Source organism: Dipodomys spectabilis, unplaced genomic scaffold (assembly GCF_019054845.1).
Source record: "Dipodomys spectabilis isolate Male_0828 unplaced genomic scaffold, ASM1905484v1 ptg000273l, whole genome shotgun sequence".
NCBI classification, from domain to species: Eukaryota; Metazoa; Chordata; class Mammalia; order Rodentia; family Heteromyidae; genus Dipodomys; species Dipodomys spectabilis.
Genome location: NW_024870950.1, coordinates 9,612,860 through 9,625,699, shown reverse-complemented (window position 1 = coordinate 9,625,699; position 12,840 = coordinate 9,612,860). Strand labels below are relative to the sequence as shown.

Below are 12,840 nucleotides of genomic sequence, written 5' to 3'. Positions count from 1 at the left end.
TACTCATTCTCTTCCCCAAAGTAGCTAGAATTTATAGGCATGAGCCCATAGGTGCCCAGCACCTTCTGGAATTGTTAGTTTTGTAAATTATATTCTTGTTTTAAGAAAACTATAGTTGACATAGTAAGCTTAATATACCTGATGACTTTTCAGTTGTTTTCTCCTTTTTTGTGTCTTAGGTGTATTTGAAGGCTCCTATGATTCTGAATGGAGTCTGTGTTATCTGGAAAGGTTGGATTGATCTCCAGAGACTTGATGGTATGGGCTGTCTGGAGTTTGATGAGGAACGAGCTCAGGTATGGTAACTTCAGGCTTTACTGAATGTGGCCCCTTTATTTAGCCTCTAATCTTGCTTAAGTCTGGGGGTCTATTTTACCTAATTTTTAATAATAAGTATACGTATCAGTTTTTCAAACCTGTTATCCTAACTACTTAGGAAGTAGAGATTGAGCTGATAAGGAAAATCCATGAGACTCTTATCTCCAATTAAGCAGGAAAAAGCCACAAATGGAGCTGTGACTGAAGTGGTATAGTGCTAGCCTTAAGCACAAAGGCTAAGGGACAGCACCCAAGCCCTGAGTTCAAGCCCCAGTACCCTTCACAGATATACACACACACAAAAGGAAGGGGGGAAAGATAAGTATAGAAAGCACTTTATTCAAGTAGTGTTGAGGAATCAGGAAAACGTTAAGAACTACCTTCTAGTCCTGATTTGGGGGAAGTTTTTCTGCTAGTGGTTCTAAATTAATCTACAATAGTTAAGTGGTTCACTCAGTTACCCTACCCTTCCCCTCACTCCCCCTGTAATAACCTATAGGGCTCTGATAATCACCAGGGCCCAATAGTCATAGTCCCCAATCTCCTTTGGAAACATAAAAGTCCAGTAAATGGTTTTTCTAACATTTGTTCTTGGTCTTTAGGAACATTATAGAGGGTGGAGAACAACTGAAAACAAAATGTAAGAGTAGCAATTTTGTAATGTAAGAGTGAGGAGTTTGGGGGATTCAAAAGGTGGCTCAGTGGTAGAGTGCTTGCCTTGCATGCATGAGGCCCTGGGTTCGATTCCTCAGCACCACATAAACAGAAAAAGCCGGAAGTGGTGCTTAGCTCAAGTGGTAGAGCACTGGCCTTGAACTGTAGAGTTGAGGGACAGCCCAGAGGTCAAGCCCCATGACTGACCAAAAAAAAAAAGAGTGAAGAGCTTTTGTATATTCTTTTCCAAAAAGGCCTTGATAAATTGAATTAAAAAAAAGCAGCAACAGCAACCTCAAAGCCCTCATTTAAAGATTCTGGAAATTCAGAGGCATTTATTAAAAGTTACTGAACTTTAGTCAATAACAGTTAACAACTGCTGTCTGTCATCCCTTCTCCAGTCTATGTTCCCTCAGATTCTACCTCTGGGTGGCAGGGCAAGCCATAAGGGCTATGGGAGCTTCTTCCTTACCAGAGAGAACTGATTTTTTAGCAGACCTTGAAAAATCATGTACAGGAATGTTGAGAGCAATAGACATTTCATTGGCAGTTTGTCATTGTGGTAGAAGGCTTGCCTACCAAGTGCAGGGACCCAAGTTGAAATTCCAATACCAACACCACCACAAAAAATAATAAAGGTTCAAGGGAGGTGGAAGCAGAAGTGAGTCCTAGGCCAGTCTAAGTTACATAATAGCAAGATCTTGTCTCACATTTTAATAATAAAAATAAATTCAAAGTTCAAATTCTTTTATGGTGCTGGAGATTGAACCCTAGGTCTTTTTCATGTTAGATACTCTACACTTGAGCTGTTCCCCAACTCTGATTTTACTTTGTTCTTGAGAGGCTCTTGCTACTATCTTTGCCAAAACTGGACTCAAGCTCTCTGTCATCTTGTTCCCACCTCTCAGGTAGAATTATGGATGTGCCATGACCAACATATGGTTCAAAATTTAAAATTCTAAACTAGGGTTTGAACCAAGGACCTCACCCTTGCTAGTCAAGTGCTTTACCACTTGAGCCTTGCCCCCAGCCCTTTTTAAATTTTGGGCCTCGCATTTTTGCATGAGGCTAGTCTTAGATCCTCCTTCCCCTATTTCTCAAATATTTGGTATCACAGGCTTGTGCCATCCCATCCAGCTTCTTGGTTGAGATGGAGTTCTCACTTTTTGCCTAGGCTGAGTTTTGAACTATGATCCTCCTAAATCACTGCCTCCCAAGTAGCTGAGATTACAAGCACAAACCACCACACACCATATATACTGAAGCTACCTTTATTTGTTAAAAATTCATTTACTTTCAAAATCCTAAACAACAGAAGTGACACTGTGGCTCAAAGTGGTAGAATGTTACGCTTAAGCAAAAAAGCTCAGGGACAGCGCTCAGGCCCTGGTTCAAGCCCTGCAACAAGCAAAAAATGTAAAACAAGGAGCCAGACACTGGTGGCTCATCCTGTAATCTTAGCTATTGAGGAGACTGAGATCTAAAGATTGCAGTTCAAAGCAAGCCTGGTCAGAAATTTCATGAAACTCTCATCTCTACTTAACCACCAAGAAAACCTGGAAGTGGAGTTGTGGCTCTCGTGGTAGAGTACCAGCCTTGAGCAAAAAAACCCAAATGAGTGGGAGGCCCTGAGTTCAAGTCCCAATTTTGGCACCAAGGAAAAAAAATTCAAATAAGGGCTATAGGTATAGTTCAAGTAGTAAAATGCTTGCTTAGCAAGCATGAGGCTCTGAATTCAAAACCTCAGTTCTCCAGAAGAAAAATCCAAAATTGATTTGCAAGTTACTAGAAAAATTGACATATATTCTATAAGGTATTTGGATATAATACCAAGGTCCTTACACAATCAGCTATATTTCTGTATTTTAGCAGTAAAAAGACAAATTATGTAATCCTCTGGTCCATTATGGTAATTAGCATCTGCTCTCCCTGCATGGTACACTGAAGTCCTCACTCACTCCTAATAGCATTCATTACTTTTGCTCACTTTTCTATGTGTGTGTGTGTGTGTGTGTGTGTGTGTGTGTGTCTCTCTATATGTATAGAGAGAGAGAGAGACACACACACATGTATGGATTCATGCAGCATGAGCTGTTTTGTACTCTTCATACATTTGTGAAATTTATCTATATTGGTGTGTTCATTTAGTTTTTCATTCTCATTGTATTTCTTTGTTGATCAAGTACTTTATCCATTCTACGGTTAATGGCCATTTGGACAGTGTCCAGTTTCTGGCTACTACTACTTCAGATCTCTTTGAAAAAATGCCAGCTATAATACAACTCGTCTGTTTTTTTTATTGGTTTATGTTTTCACTCTGTGAAAATATATTTTTACTGAATTGTAATTGTTTATATATTTTGACTAGGTACTGGGTCAGAAACTTTTCCACAAATGAAGATAACTTGATTATAATTGTAAAGCCTCAAATGCCAATAGGTTTTTTTTTTAACTGAATATATTTTGTCACTTTGTTTAATTTATAGGTATAAATTCTTTGTGTTGTGTGTATGTCAGTCCTAGGGCTAGAACTCAGGGCTTGGGTGCTGTCTCTGGGCTCTTTAGCACAAGGCCAATGCTCTGACACTGGAGTACCACTTCTGGCTTTTTTGGGAAGATAATAGAGATAAGAGTATCAAGGACTTTCCTGCCCTGGCTGGCTGCAAACTGTGATCCTCACATCACAGCTTCCTGAGTAGCTAGGATTGTAGGCATGGGCTACTACTGCCAGCAGTGTACATTTGTTTGTAGTCTTTATATGCTTGATTTTGAAAGAAAAAGTGAGCATATTAGGCATACCACCATTGAATAATCAGATTTATATCTAATTTCAGCAAAAATGTAACTAATAAGTACTCATTTACCAAGAAAAGTCAATGCCATCATAGAAACTAAGGTGGTTTCAGTGTAGTTCTTCGAAAACTCAAGTTTTCAAGGGCAGTCAAAGAGAATGTGTGCTATCATGCTTTTTTTTTTTTTTCTGTACCAGCTTTGCCACAAAAGTTTTGTTTTGTTTTTTTTGGTTGCTCGTGGGGCTTGAACTCTGGGCCTGGGTGCTGTCCCTGTGCTCTTCAGCTCAAGGCGAGCACTCTACTGCTTGAGCCACAGTACCACTTCTGGTTTTCTAATGGTTTATTGGAGATAAGAGTCTTACGGACTTTCCTGCCTTGGCTGGCTTTGAACTGCGATCCTCAGATCTCAGCCTCCTAAGTAGCTAGGGGGTTACAGGTGTGAGCCACCGGCGCCCGGCTGCCACAAAAGTTTTATAGTGAGTTACTTTTAATTGTGGCTGTACTTTATGAGTACATTTATGTTACATAAATTAAATGACTTAGCAGATTGTTTCATTTTTTGGGTACAGTTATGAATTTATATGTATACTAGAACTAGTTTTAGTAAACTTGTATAGGCTATTTGTCTAATTCAATGAATTTTTATACAGTCTGCTCCACCACAATTTGTATATCAACATAAGAGCCAATAATTTCATCTTCATTGGCTTTTAAGTTCATTTCATTTTGTCCATCACATAATGTCTCATCTTCATTATAATGACCTTTCAAATGTTTTAATTCTGTAATTGAGTTAGGAAATAGAACCACTGTTGGAATGAATGGATTTTCAGTTTGAAGTACCTGATGACACTGATGTAAAACAGGTATCCTTTAACAGGTGTATCCTTTAGTTGATTGTAAGGTTCTTCTCTTACAGAAGCCAACATATAAGCAACTTTGCTTTTTTTTGTATAGTTATAAATATATAATAGGCAATTTGGAAATAATTTGGTTGAAATGAACTTAGATTCTGCAAAAAGGTGGGTTAAATGTACTGTTTGCAGTTGCACATGTTGCCTTTGAAATATATACCAGTGCTGCTTTAGTGAATTTATTTCCCTTTTTTGGTGGTACTGGATGTTGAACTCAGGGCCTTAAGCTTGCCAAGTAGATGCTTTTAACACTTGAGACATCTCTAAACCCTTATCTTTTTTTTCTTTTTTTTTTTTTGCCTGGGCCATGATCTTCCTGTTTATACTTCCTGACCTAGCTAAAATGACAGATATTCACCACAGTGTGAATGGTTGAAATGGGTTCTCACAAATATTTCCCCCGGATGGCCTTGAAAATGGTATTTTTCTTTTTTCTTTCTCATTTATTGTTTTTGTTTTCTGAATTTTTATTGACAGATATACCTGGGCAAGAGCGTGGGGCAGGCAGGAATTGCTGGTGATTGAACACAGGACTTCATGTTTTCTAGGCAGGTGTTCTACCACTTGAGCTGTGCCTCTAGTCCTTCTTCATTTAGTTTTTCTTTCACCATTCCCAGCTTCCATTATGGTTTATATTGTTCCCAACTGGCTACTTTGTGCTTCCAAGGTTTTGTATACACCTTGGAGTAACAGAGTAGTATGTCAAGTGGCCATAGGAACTAGAATATTGGAAACACTCCTACCATCCCCTGAGGCTGGGTAGAGTTCATTGTCCATAGCCATTAGTCTACATCATGAGTGAGTATGTAGTTTTATTAGCAAATGACGTCCTTGAAAGGGAGAAGTTACATTGCGGACAGATAACAGTACAGGATCACGATGATACAGGTAATTGTTCATTGTCTCTCCCAATTTTGCCAGTTGTTAGAGTACAAATTCTGTTCACTGCATTTCTCCTTTTTTACTATAAAAAGACAGAAGTTGGAACCAGAATTATTCCTGCCTATTTTACTGAAACAATTATACTTTTTAATTATTTTAATGAAGAAAAACCATGACCATTGCTACAATACATAGCAGTTGCTAATAACCTTCTTAGGGAATTAGGTCACAACTGATGTTATATTCTCATTTTATCCTCAAATTTTCTTCTATTGCATTTAACTATAGTTGGTAATTTTTTATGTCTTTGTTAATTATGTTTATTTCTACCTGCCCCATTGGACTGTAGGTTCTTTGAGGCAAAGCACCATTCATTCCCTCACATTATATCTATGACACCTACACATACAAATAGTTGGAAACAGATGAAAAAGTGAATAAACACATGTACGTCAGCAGAAATGTCCTAGTTGATTTCCAACTAATAGCCTCTTGGGAACTGGAACAGCATTCTTTTGCAGGTGCCTCTGACATATATGTTTGATGGACAAAATGAAGTGAACTTAAAAGCCAATGAAGATGGAATTGTTGGCTCATATGTGGGTATACAAGTATAAATGCTGGTGGAACAGACTATAAAAATACAGAATACTAAGTCAAATAAGGGGCTTTTGTATATCCATAAATATTTGCAAAATAACACATACTGAATGCTGCTGGGTAATATCCTAAATACTTTTTGTGTCTTATGTAATTTACAACAAGATTGTAAAGTATTACAATATATTGTAAAGTATTACTATGTCTACTTTACATATGAGTTTCCTGAGGCTTAGGGAAATGAGATACCTTGCCCTGGTTCTTTTTTTTTTTTTTTGGGGGGGGGGGGTCCGGTTGTGGGGCCTGAACTCTAGGCCTGGGCACTGTCCCTCAGCTCTTCAGCTCAAGGCTAACACTCTACCACTTGAGCCACAGCGCCACTTCTGGCTTTTTGCTTTTTGCTTATGTGGTGCTGAGGAATGGAACCCAGGGCCTCATGCATGCAAGGCAAGTGCTCTACCACTGAGCCACCTTCCCAGCCCTGCCCTGGTTCTTAAAGCTAGTTTAAGTGCATCATTAGAACAGAAAGGAGGTGGTGGAATTTATTTTGGTAAGTAGGATAAAGTAAGGAAAGAAGATAACAATTTGTAGGGACTACTATTTCCAAGGTGAAATACAAAGCATGAAAATTCCCTACTGAACTTTTCTTATTAAAAGTACTCCCAAGTGGGGCACTGGTGGCTCACACCTGTAATCCTAGCTACTCAGGAGGCTGAGATCTGAGGATCATAGTTCAAAGCCAGCCCGGACAGGAAAATCCATGAGACTCTTATCTCCAGTTAACCACCAGAAAACCAGAAATGGCACTGTGGCTCAAGTGGTAGACCGCTTACCTTGAGCTGAAGAGTTCAGGAACAGCACCCAGGCCCAGAGTTCAAGCCCCACGACTGACTCCAAAAAAAAAAAAAAATACTCCCAACACTAGCAGTTGTGTAGATTTTTTTGGTGTTGATAGCTTGAGGAATACACTGCTGAAGTGGTGCTATGGCTCAAGTGGTAGAGCGCTTGTCTTGAGCTGAAGAGCTAAGGGATAGCGCCCAGGCCCAGAGTTCAAATCCCATGGCCAACAGAAAACAAAGAAAGAAAGAAAAAAAAGAGAAGTACATTGCTGTCCATTTCCTCTTAAATTATAAATGAACATCAAAATAGATGTTTTATATATTCTGACAGCAGGAGGATGCATTAGCACAACAAGCCTTTGAAGAGGCTCGGAGAAGGACACGTGAATTTGAAGATAGAGACCGTTCTCACCGGGAGGAAATGGAGGTGAGAGTTTCACAGCTGCTGGCAGTAACTGGTTAGTACTTTCCCCCAACTCTCAGGCTGTTTGTGATGTCTGTATATAATGTTTTCTTAATAGTACAATTTTGTTTTAAAAAATATTATATATGTTTGCTTTATATTAAATGTAATTGTTGTAAAGAAGTTTACTCTCATTTTAAGGTTGTATATGAATTCCTCATCTATTGGTATTAAATTATTTATTTTAAAAGGTATGTTTTTAATATACTGGTGTAAATACCTCTTAATTATGAACTACTCAAAACATGAAATTAACAGGTCATTTTTCTTTTTATTACAAGTAAAATACAGATTCAGGAATTGACACTTAACAGAACATATAGCTTGATGGTGATTTTGTTATTATTTTGTTTTATTTTGTTGCCAGTCCTGGGGCTTGAACTCAGGGCCTTGGCACTGTCCCTGAGCTTCTTTTGCACAAGGCTAGCACTTGAGCCATAGCACCACTTCTGGCTTTTTCTGGTGTTTTTTTTTTTGTTGTTGTTTTTGGAGGTTTTTTGCCAGTTGTGGGGCTTGAAGTCTGGGCCTGGGCACTGTCCCTCAGCTCTTTAGCTCAAGGCTAACACCCTACCACTTGAGCCACAGGGCCACTTCCGGCCTTTTTCTGCTTATGTGGTGCTGAGGAATCGAACCCAGGGCCTCATGCATGCAAGGCAAGCACTCTAACACTGAGCCACCTTCCCAGCCCAGCTTCTCTGGCTTTTTCTGTTTATGTGGTGCTGAGGAATCAAATCCAGGGCTTCATGCATGCTAAGTGAGCACTTTACCCTGAGCTACCTTCCCAGTCCTTCCCTTGATGGTGATTTTGTTGTTGATATGGGGCTTGGGCGCTGTCCCCGAGCAATTTTTTTTTTTTTTTTGGTCAGTTGTGGGGCTTGAACTCTGGGCCTTGGCACTGTCCCTCAGCTCTTCAGCTCAAAGCAAGCACTCTACCACTTGAGCCACAGAGCCACTTCCTCCCTGAGCAATTTTTGCTTAAGGCGAGCACTGTACCACTTTAAGCCACAGCACCACTTCCAGTTAGTTGGTGGTAAGTCTTACAAACTTTCCTGCCTGGACTGGTTCTGAACCACAATTCTCAAATCTCAGTTTCCTTTGTAGCTAGGATTACAGGTGTAAGCCACTGACGCCTGGCTACTATAGTTCTTAGGATCAAAATTGTACAGTGTTGGGCTGGGAACGTGGCTCAGTGGCAGAGCGTTTGCCTTGCATGCATGAGGCCCTGGGTTCCATTCCTCAGCACCACATAAGCAAAAAGAAAAAAAAGCTGGAAGTGGCGCTGTGGCTCAAGTGGTAGAGTGCTAGGCTTGAGCTGAAGAGCTGAGGGACAGCGCCCAGGCCCAGAGTTCAGGCCCCATGACCGGACCTAAAAAAAAAGAAACAAATTGTACGGTGTTTTCTCTCATCTTACATCTGTAAAACTTCTAAATTTTAAATGTGCAATATACATTTATTAGCCTATATTTGTGACCTTTTGTTCTCATGCTACTTGCACTCTGGTATGACTCTTCTTTATTTCACTAAATGCTATACTTGGGAGCATTTCAGCAGTATGATGCAAATGTCCCAAGCTATTTATTTATTCATTTGTTTGCTCATTGGCAGTACTAGGGTTTGAACTCAGGGCCTTGCACTTGCTAGGCAAGCAGTCTACTACTTGAGCAATGCTCTTACCCCTCAAATGTATTTTTCTACTCATTCATCAAGGTGGAGTTTAAACATCTAGCCATTCCCAGTCTTTGTCATCATAATCAGCCCTTTCACTTTATAGTTTCCTATTAGTGTTCTTATTGAACAGTGTATTGAAGCAATTATATATGTGTCTGTTGACTTTTGTGTTTGCCACATTGTTTATCACAGTGTTTTTACTTGGAGTTTATTTGGTTACATAATGGATTTTAAAAAAATTTACTATTCCTGCCTATCTGCAAACTAGAATTACAGGATAAAGTAATGTGTCCCAACTGTTGTGCTGGATTCTGCAGTAGGGACTGGAGTATGTATATGAAAATATGTGGCTTCTGTCCTTGGGAGAAAATGGATGTAGAAACAGGTAATTGCAGTGTCCTTTAGCAGCTGCTGTACAAATGTGGGCTCAAAAAGGAGTTAGTTCAATATAGAGAAAGGAACATTTGAGTCTGCCTAGGAGAATACATCTGAAGGAATTGTACATTTGCCAACTTGACAAGTTGGGGAAAACTTTTCCAGGCAGGAGTAACAGTGTATGCCCTGCAAAAGACATCAATAAGTAAGGGAGCTTGCCAATTAGGAGAACATAGGTCAGTCTTTCTGGAGGAAATAAATCTATATGAAGAATGACATTAATGGACAGTTGCTTAAGAAGTCTTCATAAGTATTTTGTTTTCTAAAATTAGATAACTGACTAAATTGTTGTTTGATTTTCTTAATCTCTAAAAAGGTTATACTCACTTTTTCTAGCTTGATATTTTTTAATTTCCAGTTTTGTTACTTAAAAAATACGTTGGAGCCGGCACTGGTAACTCACACCTGTAATCCTAGCTACTCAGGAGGCTGAGATCTGAGGATTGGGGTTCGAAGCCAACCCAGGCAGGAAAGTCTATGAGACTCTTATCTCCAATTAAGCCCCAGAAAACCAGAAGTAGTGTTGTGGCTCAAGTGGTAAAGCGCTCACCTTGAGCTGAAGAGCTGAGGGATAGCACCCAGGCCCAGAAGTTCAAGTCCCACAACTGACACACACAAAAAATAAAACTTTGTGTTTGACAGGGGTGTCAAGTAATTTGTTGCTAGATTGTTCCTTTAGATTGTCAGTGACTGAGAGCATGCTCTCAGTACTTCACATTCCTGCTCCTCACTTGCCAGTTTCTCTTAAGCCTGAGTTTCCTCGTAGAAATTGTTATTAGAATTAAATGGGAAATGCTTATAAAACATTTAGTATGGTGCTTGGTGTGCGTGCCTACAGTAAATAATAGCTCTAAAATACTTCTGTAGTGCTAAAAGCTCTACAGCTGTGCTGGTTCCAGTTAATTGAATTACCTGGCTTACAAGAGCACTTCAGTTCCCTAAAGTGTATCAAGGCAATTTCCCTGCATTATGACCTAGAGCATAGAGAACATAGTTAAATTTTCATCAATGATTTAAGATCCTCTAGTCCCTTTAGAGGAATGATTTGAAACATCAGTTCTCTTAGAAAGCTATCATGTATAAAATTGGGGCCAAAATCTGTCTCCAGAGGGACAACTGGCAATGATGTAGAGAGATCTGGGGTTTGCATGTCTTTTGGCACTTTGTACATGCATATATTTTGCTTCATTCCTTTTTTTCTTATACTGGACTTTGGGCTTGCTAGGCAGGCACTCTTCTACTTAGGCCCACTCCAGCCATTTATGTTCTTGTTACTTGTTTGAATATGGTTTATTTTTCAAATCAGGTCTTTTTGTCTAGGCCAGATGGAACCAAGTTGCTGAATTGGCGAGGATTACATGTGTGAGCCACCATACCCTGCTTGCTTGCTTGATCCCTCCTTCCTCTTCCTTTTTTTTTTTTTTAATGGGTTGGGGTCAGTACTGGTATAGAATTTACCAAGTGCTCTCCTACTTGAGCCACGTCTCTTTAAGTCCTGCCTTTCTCCTTTCTTTCCTTCTTCATAAATTTCATAATGTCAGCTTATTTTCTCCCAGTTTAATCTTTTTCCTAAAACTGGAGAAAAATTATGTGTCTTCCCTGTAATTCATCTTCAGAAATTCAAGCATCTTCTAATCACATTCCGAACAGTTGAAAATGAGAATCCCAGAAAAATTGACCTGTTCTCTTTTAAATAGTTAACTAACAGAAGGAAACATGAGAACTTAAACCATAGTTTCTTGACCAGGACTTCACTAATACAGCTTATTAATCTGAAAAATAAACCTGCCAAGAGACTAGAATAGAGAAAGCTGAGATAGAAAAAAGAATCCAGGTTCCAGTAGGTAGTCCAGATGCCTGCCTAGAGACAAGGCTCAGGGAACAGCAGTAACTTGTGGGTGGCAGTAACCCAGTGTTTGGAAGTCTGAGAATTTGGCAACACAGAGGTTCAGGGATATCCACTGCTATATGGATAACCTCTAATCCTGTCATATTGTAATGGTGCTGCTCATAATGTTTATATAAATTTAGAACTATTCGGGAGGCTGAGATCTAAAGATAACAGTTTGAAGCCAACCTGGGCAGGAAAGTCTGTGAGACTCATTTCCAGTTACCCACCAAAAAGCCAGAAGAGGATCTGTAGCTCAAGTGATAGAACACTAGCCTTGAATAAAAAAAGCAAAGGGACATTGCCCAGATACTAAGTTCAAGCCCCCGTACTAGCACAGGGGGAAAAAAAAAAGAGGAGGCAGGGAGGCCAGGCACCAGTGGCTCATACCTTTGTAATTTTAGCTATTCAGGAGGCAGAGATCTGAGAATCACAGTTTGAAGCGAGCCTAGACAGGAAAGTCTGTGAGACTCTTACTTCCAATAAATTTCTCAAAAAACCAAAAGTGGCACTGGGGCTCAAGTGGTAAAGTCTTAAGAGTAGGAAGCAGAACTCCCAAGTATAGATTTCAGTTTTTAGCAATGTCTTTCATTAACCTAAAATCAGTTATATAACTTAGAGCTGGGCACCAGTGGCTCACACCTGTAATCCAAGCTACTAGGAAGATGAGATCTGAGGATCGAGGTTCAAAGCCAGCCTGGGCAGGAAAGGCTATAAGACTCATCTCCAATAAACCACTCAGAAAACCAGAAGTGGTGCCTGTGGCTCAAGTGGTAGAGTGCTATCCTTGAGCTGAAGAGCTGAGGGATAGCACCCAGGCCCAGAGTTCAAGCCCCATGACTGACCCCACCACCACCACTACAAAAAAAAAAAAAAACAAAAACCTCTTTGAACAGGCTAGGAATGTGGCTTAGTGGTAGAGTGCTTGCCTAGCATGCATAAAACCCTGGGTTCAATTCCTCAGTACCACATAAACAGAAAAAGCCAGAAGTAGTGATGTGGCTCAAGTGGTAGACTTGCTATCCTTGAGCAAAAGAAACTCAGAGACAGTACTCAGGCCCTGAGTTCAAGCCTCAGGACTATAAAAAAAAAAAAAAAAAGAACAAAACAATTTTTTTTTAAAAAACTCTTTGAACAGCTTTCCATTTTGCTGTCTGTAAAATCTTGGATTTTTTTCTATCATTTATGATAGGACTCTAATTTCTTTTTTCTGTTTTCCATGAAAAGGTTATATCAGTAGTACAGCATTTTCTTTACTTTTCAAAAGTAATTACAAGCCAGGTACCAGTGGCTCATGCCTTTAATAGTAACTACTTAGGAAGCTGAGATCTGAGGATTGGTGTTCAAACCCGGCCCAGGCAAAAAAGTCTAGGAGACTCTTTTCTCC

At 39.6% G+C, this 12,840-nt stretch overlaps 1 protein-coding gene across 6 annotated transcripts in view; it reads left to right on the top strand.

Annotated features, from left to right (window-relative positions):
• Nucleotides 1-12,840, top strand: part of Cbfb (core-binding factor subunit beta) — a 50,987-nt gene that overhangs the window by 29,185 nt on the left and 8,962 nt on the right. For 3 of the 6 annotated variants that reach the window (XM_042700712.1, XM_042700708.1, XM_042700710.1), the window contains 2 exons: nucleotides 180-296; nucleotides 7,331-7,426. In XM_042700712.1, coding sequence (XP_042556646.1) covers nucleotides 180-296; nucleotides 7,331-7,426 — 213 coding nt within the window. Of the gene's footprint in view, nucleotides 1-179; nucleotides 297-7,330; nucleotides 7,486-8,411; nucleotides 8,424-12,840 lie in introns of those variants that run through there. The other 3 variants (XM_042700714.1, XM_042700711.1, XM_042700709.1) reach the window with 2 other exon arrangements.